This window comes from Hylaeus anthracinus, unplaced genomic scaffold, assembly GCF_026225885.1.
Source record: "Hylaeus anthracinus isolate JK02 unplaced genomic scaffold, UHH_iyHylAnth1.0_haploid 11985, whole genome shotgun sequence".
NCBI classification, from domain to species: domain Eukaryota; kingdom Metazoa; phylum Arthropoda; class Insecta; order Hymenoptera; family Colletidae; genus Hylaeus; species Hylaeus anthracinus.
The window spans coordinates 11,191,707-11,204,886 of NW_026534333.1; the positions used below are offsets into that span (position 1 = coordinate 11,191,707).

Consider the following 13,180-nt stretch of genomic DNA (forward strand, 5'->3'; position numbering starts at 1 on the left):
TAGAGTTCTACGAAAGTAAAAAGTTAAATTTATAATAATATATTCATGAATAATCCTAATCCCCGATGTAACAACACCAGCGAACCCAACCGTCATATCGAGGGATTACTGTAATCGTCTTTCTAATGGGAATCATGTAATGGGAATCGTTTAATCGGACAATGTTGGGCCGCGAGGTATGCATTTCGGATGGGACAAAAAAAAAAAAGTATTCGACGGGGAAAACGAGCGTTGGTATTCCCGCGCGAATGGTTAAGCGTTGCGTAACGACGTAAAGGCCAGCTAACGACGGATCGTTGTTCGAAAGGACGTTCAGGGGCCGCGGACTGTTCTGTCCGCGTTCCAACAGGAAATTACGGATCCCAGGGCGTGCAATGATTGCCGTGGAACCGATTCGACGGCCTGGCCCCACCCGACTCGTTTTCTATAGTTTTCGAATTTCCTATTTCCACTACCGAACGACGATTAGGATGCCTCTCGTCGTTGGGCGCGAGATGGGTATTAATCGTCCACGGCTGCAACAATTGCTGGCAGCTGGTCTGTTGCACAAACCCGTTGAAGGTTTATGCAAATTGTCCTTGCGTTGAACGACCGTGGGACGAAACACGAGGACTGTGCAAGAGTTGAGCAATTTTTCTTCTGTTTCGTATCCTTGTATTGTTTACAGATTTCTAATGGCGGGTACGCGGTTGAAAATGGATTGTTTAATAAGATAGATAGGTTATCTTTGCTAGTAATGTTATGGAAGTATCGAAATTCTTCTAATGGTATTCGAATATTCATATATTTTGTACTTTGTAAAAAAAGAATGAGTCGAAACCTGAAGATTCAAATTGCATTTTATTCGTAGCATTCGAAAATTAACGCACGAAGTTTTTTTACTATCGACAGTGACATAGTTCTAGAAATTAAAATATAGAGGAAGAACGTTTAATGCTACAAATACGATGTACTTTCACTTACGTTGTTATATCAACACTTTATCTACCAGGCTATTTAGAAACAGTCTTTAATTCAAAAAACAATTGTCTACAGTAGCATGTGCCAATCTAGGCTGACTAATAATTCCTTCATACCGTTACTAAGTACATCGAAAGCCAAGTCTCTTCCCAAAAACTGAACATTGTACGTAGACAACCACCAACACAGTACATAAATTCGAAAAGCTAAATACTGGAATTAAAAAGCCTATAAATAGGCTCCCGGTAAATAAAGTGTTAATGTAATTATTTTAATCAATTACTTGAAATGGATACCTCCTCCTCCTCCTCCTTAGAAGTCGGTTAAAATATCGAGGTCTTCCAGATTGTCCTCCAAAAAAAACAGCCAATCTGAGAAATACCAGAAACCCTCGGTGGCGTCGCGTCTGGGCGGTAAACGTACGCAGGCATAAAAATCCTCTCGCTGGGGCCCGACCACCTTAAGTCAAGTGTAGTCTGGAATGTAAAGAACCCTCCTGGCACAATAGTCTAAGATTACAAGGCGCGAGTGTAACGTTACAAAGTGTTTCGATAGGTGCAGACGTTGGTTGACTCAGGCCTAGCTGCATTCGTCTCTTTTTCTCTACCCTGACCTCGCTCTCCGCTTTTCTCTGGCCCGTTACTTGGAAGCCGCATTTTTTAACCACCAGACCTGATATTAGCTCCACGAAGAATCCACTTTCGTGGACGATAACGAGCCTTCGATTCGACGCTTTTCGACGGAGGAACTCCAGGTCTCCTAGAAACAGAACCCTTTCAAGTGATCTCGCTGACGCTGTCGGTAGGCACATTACACGAGTCGTTTATTTTGATAGCGGTGTAAGTTCGTTAAAAAATATTGAAATTGTGCATAAATTGCACGTGAACATATTACACCACTCCGCCAAGTCCCAGGCGAACATCTCATTGTTGAATTCATATTTATTTTCGTTGCAAAACGGTTTAAACGTTTCATATTGATGCCAATTCAACTTTAACACGTTCACTGCCACGCTGAAATTTCTACAGCGATTGAATTTCATTTACCAACTATCGGGGACTACGTAATCAAACATTTATCGTGGTATTTATTTTTGTAACTTCACCGAAATTCAAATATTTCATAGAAATTCATTTTCTTTGGCATTTAACTTCCGAAAGTAATTTTTTTTTTTTTTAGTTCTTCAGTAAAAGCCACTGTCATCCATATACGGGTGACATGAACGTGTTAAAATAGACAATGTAATAAGCGTCGCAGAATTTTTCAAGTTTTTCTTAGTGTCTACAACAATAAAAATGAAGTCTGTGTATGTGAAAAGTCATAATGCCGGCGGAGGGTTAAAGTTTACAATCTTGATTCGACTTGCCCGGATATAAAGTTCGTAAACCGTTGGTGTAATTTGTCGAACGACATCGCGTCCAGTGTCCAGAGGACTTCGGATGTTTACTCGAGTTTCCGATGTGTCCTGTACGCCTGGGGTCTGAATCGCTGGGAATTCATCGAATCGGCAAGAGCTGACGTCGGAGAAGCCACACTCGCGTACCACGAGAGTAAACGGGGCTTCGTCCGAGTATTTCTGCTCTGACGATAATACGCGAGGAGCCTTTGTCGTTACATAAATCGGCTCCAGTGTCGGTTTGGAATTTTTGTACCAGAGTTGGGACAGTTCGAGAAATTTAATATCATAGAATAATAGAATAATATATTTAATATTATTCTGTAGATATTAATTATTAAGTATTAGTAACACATCCAATCATATTCGAATACTCGCTTAAATATTTTGACACTTTGCCAAGCGACACTTCATTTGTACCTATTTCTACCGTGATCGATCAAATGATTCGTCTTAAAGGCACATTTTTCAATTGGGTACACAAATGTTTAACGTGATACTAAATTGAGTAATACATAAAACAATTGTATGTATGTTTACACAAAATTTTGAACATAATCATTTGAAGGGTCTTGGCGAGTTCAGTGCCAACACTTGGTAGCCTATTGTATAGCATTGGATGCTCCCATCGTTATATTAATCAGAAAACGATTCTCACGGATAAAATAAATGTTGCATGATACCTTATCAAAATACAAAATATTATAGATTTTAAATATATATCCAATCTCTACAATCGGTAGTGTCGAGTAGTCACGTAATCAAGAACGAATGATTTTAATACAGGTCGAAATACAGAAATATTAGGCATAAAGAACCCAGCTTTCGTTCGAACGCAATTTTTTATATCGACAGTGAAGTTTATCAGCCAGTGGGCGTAGAATTTGCGTTGACCACTGTTGTTTTCTGTCACAGATAGACGTGATTTATAATAGCCGTCGCGTTCTGTAACCTAATCGTATCGACACGCAGTGGACTGGATTTTATTGGTAGCATAATAAGAATAATCGACTGATTTTTAGAAGTACTAGAATATTCGATAAGGGTATTCTTTCTTTATATTTTTGTATCTTTAACATTTTCCGGTTCGCGATTATTTTGCAACGAGCTGTATTTAACTGTGGCTGATTCCGTCGCATCATTTGGTTCTCGAGATATCGACCAAGCATCTCAATCGATATTTCTGCAAATGCCTGCTTTGGTGTTAGATAGAATTGTTCACTTTTAATAATATTCGATGTTTCTCTCTCTTTTTTTTTTTTTTTTGTTCCAACCGTTCCCTGAAATGTTCCGTTGTTGGTGTGTTACACTCGTTTATGTTTGTTTGTTGTTGACCGTTCGCTCGACGAGACGCGTGGGAAAACGTATCCGAGGTAGGTAACAGCGAAGCCCAAGGTCGTATCGTTTCCCATGAATCGTGGCTTCCGAACACTGACGACAAACTCATCGGACGTATATAAAAAGAGCGTGAAATAATCGATGAGTTACGTGGAGAAATCACGGAGCCACGATTCCAAAATTGCCTCGATAACCTGTCCAGGAATAAGCTATGTTTGACGCGAATCTTCATCTAAATGTGGTCCCTTTCGACGACGCACGCGACGCCATATTGAATTAAAATTGTCTGAAGCAAACAAGAATATTTATAGAAACAGAATTAATTAAAAGTTTTAATTAAAATATTTTCTTATTGGTAAATTATTTTTGGCCTGTTAGAAACGAACTCTATCGTCGGTATGGCGACGCGACGTCGAATGACGTGATGTTCGTTATTTCGTTTATCTGTCACGATTATCGCGTGAAATTACGTAAAACTGCGCCGTGTAACGAACAAGGTAAGCCAATTAAACGTACCCTGGCTCGATTATAATCGAATTAAACGCCACTACGAAGATAACTGAGGGACTGTGTTACGTCACAGTCGGAGGAACACTGAATTCACAAGTACATTCACGAGTACAAATACTTTTGGACCGTCCTGTATCCTGAATTTGTTATTTCAGTATTTGTGATTTGTAAATTAAATCTGGAGTCAGTCCAGTTCCAGGAAACTGTTGGATCTATCCGGAGGTGTCGAGGCATAAGTAAATAGATGATTTGATCGTAGGAGCAACTGCGGAAACGGAAGGATGAAGAGGAGAGGCAGGAGATACTCAATAGATCCCTACGAGGATCCACGAAGCTCCAAGCGTTGGAGAGTCACGCGACCAGTCTCGCCGGCCAAGAAAATCCTGCCTACTCCCAGGACGAGGTGACCACCGTCGGTCGTTCGACCCATGTCTTAGCGAACGCGACGCATGAAGTCGAAGAGCCTCCCAGGCCACTCAGTAAGTCGCATTTCCCCACCAGACGTAGTACTCGAAGAACCCCACTCGACCGGACCATCTGCCCGACCGCACTCGACCCTCTTCGTGTTTTCATAATTCGTTTGTCCACCCTCCCTTTTCTTTTTAAGCCCTCGAGTGTGGTATCATGGGATTAGTAATAAACTAGAATTTCTTAGACTGGAAGAAGGAATTGGAAATTTGTTTATTCTGAGAGCAATATAAACCTTCTACGCTTGAAGCAATTGGATTATGCGTCGGTAACTAACTTTTAAGCGATGCTTTCTTGATTTTTTCTTATTTTTTAGTTACACGAAAGGATTAATTCGTTTATTTATTTACAATGATTCTTCCGGTTTACGCTACAAACAAAGCACATTACATAGTTATCCAGACAAGCTGAGACTATCATCGAAGAATTATCACTTGCACTGCGCGCTTTTACTTTTCTTTTCTTCCTCTTCAACAAATCGATGCCGGTTTGTGGGTCTAACGTCTCAAGAATCTCTTTGACCGAGCCGTGTTGCATATTTCAGCATACGGAGAGGTCGTTGCAACGTTGGAGAGGTTACAGCTTCAGCTGCGCAGCATTTCTGGCGCTCTGGGCATCTCGGGACCAGGCGTGGAAGCCGAACTCGAAGCGGTGCGAACGCTTCTGGTACAAAGTCGATTTGCATCCGCACTTGCCACTCACCACGTTTTGAAGAACAGGTTGAGATCTGGCAAGGTTCTCAAACATCACGTAGAAGACGCATCAACTTTGGCCCGAGATGTACGTAACCAACGAAAATACCACAAACGATGACACATTAGAAAAAAGAAAAGTCTAGATAAAGATCTAATAACGAATAAGGAATGTGTTACGGACATGACGTCTCCAATATCTAGAAAATTGATGTTTTAGTGCGTGGAGATCCTGGAAAAATGGCAATCCTCGTCCACGACAACGGGTGTCGGCGGAGCGGAAACGATGGCCGCCGTAGAGGAGTTGACCGGTATCTTGACGAATTACGACATGGAGGCTCTCCTTCTCTCTCACGACTCGATCGTTTCATACGTCGACGGATTGCAGAGGAAACAGAGCCCCTCCTCCTCGTCTCCAAGTGGTCCTCCCAGTCCGACATCTAGCTGGAGAGGCTCTCGAGCCGTCGATAACATCAAGATCATCAGAATCGAGAAGACGAACGAACCTCTAGGTGCTACAGTTAGAAACGAGGGCGACGCCGTCATCATAGGTAGACTAATCTTACAAATCGTAACGTCTGATTGCAAATGATAAATAAACTGTGCAAAAATGAAACTATCTCTTGAAAGTTGTACCGATATCGCTTTATATAATCGTACAGTTCGCTTTACTGGTCCATGTCTGTAACTGACTGTTTGGATGTGTTCCTAGGTCGAGTTGTGCGCGGCGGTGCAGCGGACAAGTCTGGGCTTCTCCACGAAGGCGACGAAGTCCTCGAGGTGAACGGCGTGGAAATGCGCGGGAAGAGCGTGAACGAAGTCTGCGATATTCTGGCTGGTATGCAGGGCAGTCTGACCTTCCTCGTTCTTCCGGCTCCCACGAGTCACAGAAATAACCTGTCGAATAGAAGAGAAGATTCCAATCAGGTAAGCAAGCAACGATTTTTATGTATCGTTAAGTAATTCTTAATTCAATTGTCCTATGATACTCGACAGCTACAACACATACGAGCGCACTTCGACTACGACCCCGAGGAGGATCCCTATATTCCCTGCCGAGAACTGGGAGTTGGCTTCCAAAAGGGCGACGTGTTGCATGTCATCTCGCAGGAGGACCCTAATTGGTGGCAGGCGTATCGGGAGGGTGAAGACGATCAAACTCTTGCTGGCTTGATACCTAGTAAAGCCTTTCAACACCAGTAAGTCGATTCGTAGTTAAACATTATTATATAATCCTGCTTTTTTTAATACAAAATTCCACTCACTCGCATTCGATATCGACAGTATTGTTGCGTTACTATTTGCTGAAAAAGATGATTTGCTTAGACGGGAATCTATGAAGCAGACCATCGCAGGTGACAAATCGACTGTACGCGGCTCCAAAAAGTCTAGCACGCTGTTGTGCGCCAGAAAGACTCCAAAGAAAAAGAAACGCAACAAGAGTGGGGCGAACTACAATGACGACGGTTATCCTCATTACGCGACGACTGCCATCGACGGTAGGTATCATTCAATCAGATCCATTCGGTAGCACTGATGGTAAAAATTCTCATCTAGATTGGCATAGAAGATATAAGAATGAAATTAAGATAACTAAAAATCAGTCAGGCTTTTGTTTTCTGCTAATCGAAACTCGTCTCTTGTAGATTACGACAGCGAGGAGGTACTGACATACGAGGAGGTTGCCTTGTACTATCCAAAGGCGGATCACAAGAGACCGATTGTCTTGATCGGACCGCCCAACATCGGACGACACGAGCTGAGACAGAGATTGATGCAAGACAGCGAACGTTTTGCGGCAGCCATTCCTCGTGAGCGCCCACATCCATTTCTCTTACTGTTTTTATATATATATACCACACACCTATCATGCAAATAACATTATTAACTAGGTATCCATTCCTTTCATTTCAACTTCCGTTACAGACACGAGTCGTCCCAGAAAGGACTCAGAAGTCGATGGACAAGATTACCACTTCATCTCCCGTTCACAATTCGAATCGGACATCCTCTGTCGGAAGTTCGTCGAGCATGGCGAGTACGAGAAGGCTTACTATGGCACCTCCGTAGAGGCTATACGTACGGTCGTGAACTCTGGGAAGATTTGTGTTCTGAATCTTCACCCACAAAGCCTGAAGATCCTCCGAAACTCGGACTTAAAGCCATACGTGGTGTTCGTGGCGCCGCCTAGTTTAGAAAAGCTCCGCCAGAAGAGGATCAAGAACAACGAGAGTTTCAAAGAGGAAGAGTTAAAGGACATAATAGAGAAGGCGCGCGAAATGGAGGACAAGTATGGTCATCTGTTCGATATGATCATCATCAACACAGATACAGATCGCGCGTATAGTCAGTTGCTGACGGAGATCAACTCGCTAGAAAGGGAACCACAATGGGTGCCCGCGTCTTGGATACAGTAAACGCAAAGATATGCAGCCGTAAAGTCTGACCCGAACGATTCCAGAGACTGGTTCTTCTATATGGTGCCTGTTATACAATTTTACGTTTCGTACACGCGCGCATCGAAACCCCCTGCCAGGCTGTCGTGTCCCCACTACTCGATCTGGCTTGGTGGTGCAGTCTTCCGTGTTGCATTCGTCGGTGCCATCGGAGGTCCCAATGAGGATCGTCGGGCCGGCAACCGTTGGAGCGTTCGTCAAATTGTGCTTCACTGTTCCTCGAAAAATCGAAGCGTGAACGACCCGGGGTCGTCCTCGACTAATAGGTCGAATCCTGAGTTCCTCGCGGCTTTTTCAGCTCGGAACTCCCTTCCGTGTTCATTTGTACAGCGAGCAGTGCCGCGAGGAGAGAGGTCGGTGCTTTTCCGTATAAGACGCTGAAGTTTACCCAAAGATGCGTGAACCTCGAAAGAGATCTCGCCCGCCTTCTTTCAGAATTCAACAGCCTTCTCCAGGATCCAGGCGCGTGTTCACGTGACATTTAAGTCTTGATTTTATAGCAACTATACGTGACATTTTAGGTAGGTTATAACGCATGGTTTTATCATGGCTTGGAATTTGTTATTACGAACATATAGCATACACCATGATGTGATTTCACCAGCTCCTCGCGTTTTAAAGAAAGTTATTTACACGGAGATTACTATTTAAGTAACTTGGTGTAAAAGACGGTAATGTTCTCCCAAGGATTTTGTTACTGAACGTTTTAACCAATTTATCTTTGTCCTCCTGAGCAATTATATATGATGTTAATCTAGAATACGGTAAATTGAAACGTAAAGAGGAATGGTAGCAGTAAGGTGAAACATGTTACAATAATTGTGTGTAAAGTTTAAATCAAACTCGGTTTTATAACACCGAAGTAGCGAGACTGATCAGAACGTCATGACAAATGCGACTTTCAGTTTTTACGATAATAAATGTCAGTGACATTAACTGTCATTGAAAGTCGTGACTTGGCGTCACGTGGACACGTAGCCGAGCTGCGAAAAATATCGAAATCGCGATAATCTCAGTCAGCAGAAGCATCTTTACACACTTACGCGCGCGTACACATTCAATGCACCTTCTGCTGCTGTATCTTAACTCTAGAAAGACTAACTTGCAAGAAGGATCGTCGGACCCACCGATTAGAACATCTTAAAAATATGTTATTCGTATATGTTATCTTGTGAACTTCGTCTAGAATATTTGTTGTCGTTAACGCGAATCTCCGGTGGTTATTCTAACAAAAAATTTAATACGACGCATAATTTACAAGCTATTTGAGGTGAGTATGTCACGTACCTCAATCTGTATATATGCAAATTATTAACGATATAAAATACACTAGAAACATTAGTGTAAACTTTTTGGTCGAGCGATTCTTTCCTAACATGCGAAACTGTTATTATTCATGAAATACTCGTGTCTAGAGATCATCTTCCAAGGATAATTATGAATGACATGGGTGGGCTCGAGAAACTTCTATGCATGAAGAGGATTATCAGTGGTTTACCTCCAGGTTTGATTGACCATCTTTCTTACTGGTTTTTCTTGTGACAAATGCAGTCAATCAAATAGTGAACTTACAATGAACCTTACCCATGTATGGCCATTATACACGCCATTTAATAAAGCTCAGTCTTTCTAGGGTTAATTTAGATCGTCTCACCCGAACTTGGCCAAATTGTTAAGATTTTACCTTGACCGCGTTTCTCTCGTATTCCATGATACGTGTGAAGGCGGAACATCATTAACCTTTCATCGTTCATCGTAGACACTCGTGTTTGTTTAGAGAAGAGAAATCCGTACCTCTAACCGCCCCGTAGACGCCCGTTAACGCGATAGGAATAGACTCGTGTGTAAATCAGTGCGAACAAGCTTCTCGAAGTACCTCAACCTTAGCCCTCCAATTTCTTTTGTCAACTTAGTGGAACCATTATCTTCGTTACATTTTTACTTCTTTACTTGACCATAGTCTTTTTATTCAGCTATTTCAATCGATTAGTTATCAAGGAGATAGGATATAATCTACATACGAAAAGTATGTAACACTTGTACGTGTGTAATACATAAAAAAGTAACTCTGGTTTTAGCAAACTGTCAAGCAATTTTTAGAAAATAAATAAAGGAGTTAAAAGAGGGAGGAAGATATTCGAAATTAATTGCAATTAATTGTTCAATAAATTATAAATCTAATTGGTTAATGCTCAAAATTGATTTGAACTTTGAATTTTGGCGCCTATGGCATTGGTTGAACGCATGGGCGAAAGTTCCGAAGTTTCTGTCGACATAGGTTGTAGGTGGTTGTAGGTTAGGTCCTTCGCGAACGTGGTTTCCTGATCGCAGAAAATGATAGAATAACGCGAAAGCCGAGAAAGGACGATCGAATCAACTCGATTCAGAGACAAAACTCGCGTCGAATGTAGTTTAATTTCGGTGTCGTGAATCCCAGCTAGAAAATGAAACGTGAAAAAAGTAATTTTAGTCGAGCGTTCGAGTGAAGTTAAACAGAACCGCGCACGACTGTTGTGCCAAGTATTGAGAAGGACACGGAGAAACTAAGATGTGCCAAATTAGCGTCCGGATTCGTTTGTCCATAGAGAAGTCGAATATCTTTTCTTTTATCGCGGGAAGGACGCTCGAAATGGTAGAGAAAAATGTACGAGAAACACGCTCAACGGGCACCTTTGCATCCGTCATTATATTGATTCTGTAAATAATTGTGCACTTGTATAGAAAAAGAGATGACGAGTAAGACGTTTCATCGTTATTATTATTCTTAGTATTATTATCATAATTATATTATTATTATGATTATTCTCTTTGCTATTGTCATCGTATCACCCCGTACTCTTTATTGAGACATGGCCTTTTAGGCGATGCGAACAGAAGGTCAGTACGATTGTATTTTTAAGCGGTCAATCAAAAAACTTCGACGGCAGCATTTTGATTTACGGATGGATCTGCGTATGGAATGCTTTGGTTGCAGCATCGTTAACATGTTACATAGTGTTTCCACATTCAAAGATTAGTGATATGTTTTGTCATCGATCACATGTTATAAAACTTCTAGCAACAACGACACTTATTCAAACTACAAGGAAAACTAGTATCGAGAATCTGCTCCTTATCTTTCCGGTGCGATAAAGCATTTCATCCCGTTAAAAATACTTTTTTTTAAGTATTACTTGTAACTAGAAATCCACCGGCACTGGTGTTATAAACCTTTAATTTATAGTTGCGTATGCAAGAAAACTCATGTCAGTAATCTTTGCATGGAGAAACTGCGTCGCGTAGGGACTGCGAATTCTTTGTGTCTTTCAGATGTTGTTATTGTGCTAACTTCTTTTATCTCGGGACTGTGTATGTTGTATATTTTTGAACCTGTAGTTACACAAAACTGTTGCATCACCAGAAAACATTACGCGAATCGTTGAACATCCGTACGACTATGTTTACTTTTTAATGAAAATGTGTGATGGTTGCTGTCTCTCTGGATGCCTGAGACATTTATACTCGTTAATCTGCGACGGACGAGAACCAATAAACATTTTTCGTAGGTAAAAGCGATTAAACGCAAGTACTGTGCGTAGCGTGTGATCACGATCGAGATATGCCTGTCAAGCTATGTGTACATTACTACCGCTACTAACGATTACGATTTCTTTTATTCGACGATCAGATTCGATTTTATGTGTAAAATAAACGTACAACTTGAAAGAGGAAATATAATATGTATAGGGATGCATATGCACGTTTTGTATATACGGTAACGGTATATACGCGCGCTCGTGTGTCGCGAGAGTCGAAGGACAAACCGGAATATCAAAATTCGACGTGTATTTTGTTAAAATTCTCTTGTTGTTGACTTCTTCGGGGAAACTGTACAATAATTTTACGCGTCGTTCGATTTCCTTCAAACTCTTCTTCTATCGCGTTCCTCTTCCAACGTAATCAGATTGTACCGATATGACAAAGAATGTGAACCTAATATGTTCACTTTACATGATGCTTTTGGAATTAAGACGTACACGTCATTTGCTTGGTCTCGTTACAATCAGAAAGCACGGATTCCCTCGTTCGACTGTGTCAATCCTCATAAGCGTTTAGTCGATCACTACATGGCGTACGGTGAACATCCATAGGTGTTCAGCGACTGTGCTTAATAAATACGACTATGGTATTCTCGCACACCGGCACATGCCAAGCCTTCGAATTTCAGAGACAACTACCGAAAGGGTTGATAGAAGCGATACCGTAGAGTCATAAGGTCGTTTAGAAGTCGCTGGTGTGTTAGATTAATCAAGACTCATATAGATCGTTCCCTCGAAGCGCTCAACTGTCGATGACGATGTTTCTTTTTATTTTCCTTTGAGAACGGGACGATACATATTCGATTAATTTTGTTACGGGGTGGACCATGCGAAGTATTCAAAGCTGTATTTGTAGAAATATCAAAAAGACAGTGATAACATTTTCGATTTACAATACTGTCCCTCAGTTTGTCACCGTTTGATCTTCAGCTTGAGACTATACCGAGGGACAATACTGTATCAATTTCCTGGGCTATTTTACGTGACGTGGGGTGTCACAGCCATGCACCCCAACGAGCACGTCTCAACCTTCACTTTTAAACGAAACAGCGTAAATATTTTTCAAACGATGCGGTGAAGAATTAAAATTCAATGAAATAATGAAAAATAATTACACGTTTTTGGAATGTAGTTGAAGTGTCATTGTCTTATTTGCATTTTAGTGTTTCTTAGTTGTTTATTCGTTTAAAGCAGACATGTCATATTTTATACGTAAACGGAATTGTTTTTGATAGTTCCCGGGAAGATGATATGCATGGACCACCCTGTACGAGAGTACGAGAACATGCGTTCGCGAAAGAATCCCAAACGACGCGCGGTATAATTAGCAATAACACGAAGGTAATGTATTGTACGCCGAAAGAAAGATCAGTTGTGGAGAAAGATACGACTGTAATGCGTCATACATCCTTAGTCAGCCTTCGTAAAGCGTCCACGACTAGGCCGAAAATTATTCAACGTCATCCGCATCGTCTTCACTTACGGTACCGCAATTACGCAAGACTGATCTTTCTTTCTCCAAGCAATACAGCGTACGACGCAAGGAAACATTCTAAAAATAAAAAAAAAAAAATCAAGTATTCTTCCGAAACACATTAACTACACACTCAAACACGAACACAGTTATGCATTGTACCATTAAAATAGGTCGCAAGCGGAAGAAAGAAAAATGGGTGTTCGAAGAAAGGGGTAGCTAGCCTCGCGAAAGAAGAAGTCACATTCGTCACGGAAGAGGAACACACCCGTGTAAAGACGCGTTCAGATTCGAGAGCGAAGGTAACC

General features: G+C 41.4%; 1 protein-coding gene across 1 annotated transcript in view; it reads left to right on the forward strand.

Annotated features, from left to right (window-relative positions):
* The window catches only part of LOC128886794 (uncharacterized), a 58,785-nt gene extending 45,839 nt beyond the window's left edge, over nucleotides 1-12,946 (forward strand). The window contains exons 7-14 of the mRNA XM_054141957.1: nucleotides 4,464-4,683; nucleotides 5,217-5,452; nucleotides 5,585-5,915; nucleotides 6,077-6,291; nucleotides 6,361-6,563; nucleotides 6,691-6,863; nucleotides 7,011-7,175; nucleotides 7,291-12,946. Coding sequence (XP_053997932.1) covers nucleotides 4,464-4,683; nucleotides 5,217-5,452; nucleotides 5,585-5,915; nucleotides 6,077-6,291; nucleotides 6,361-6,563; nucleotides 6,691-6,863; nucleotides 7,011-7,175; nucleotides 7,291-7,781 — 2,034 coding nt within the window. The 3' untranslated portion in view covers nucleotides 7,782-12,946. The remainder of the gene's footprint in view (nucleotides 1-4,463; nucleotides 4,684-5,216; nucleotides 5,453-5,584; nucleotides 5,916-6,076; nucleotides 6,292-6,360; nucleotides 6,564-6,690; nucleotides 6,864-7,010; nucleotides 7,176-7,290) is intronic.
* Nucleotides 12,947-13,180: the final 234 nt, after the last annotated feature.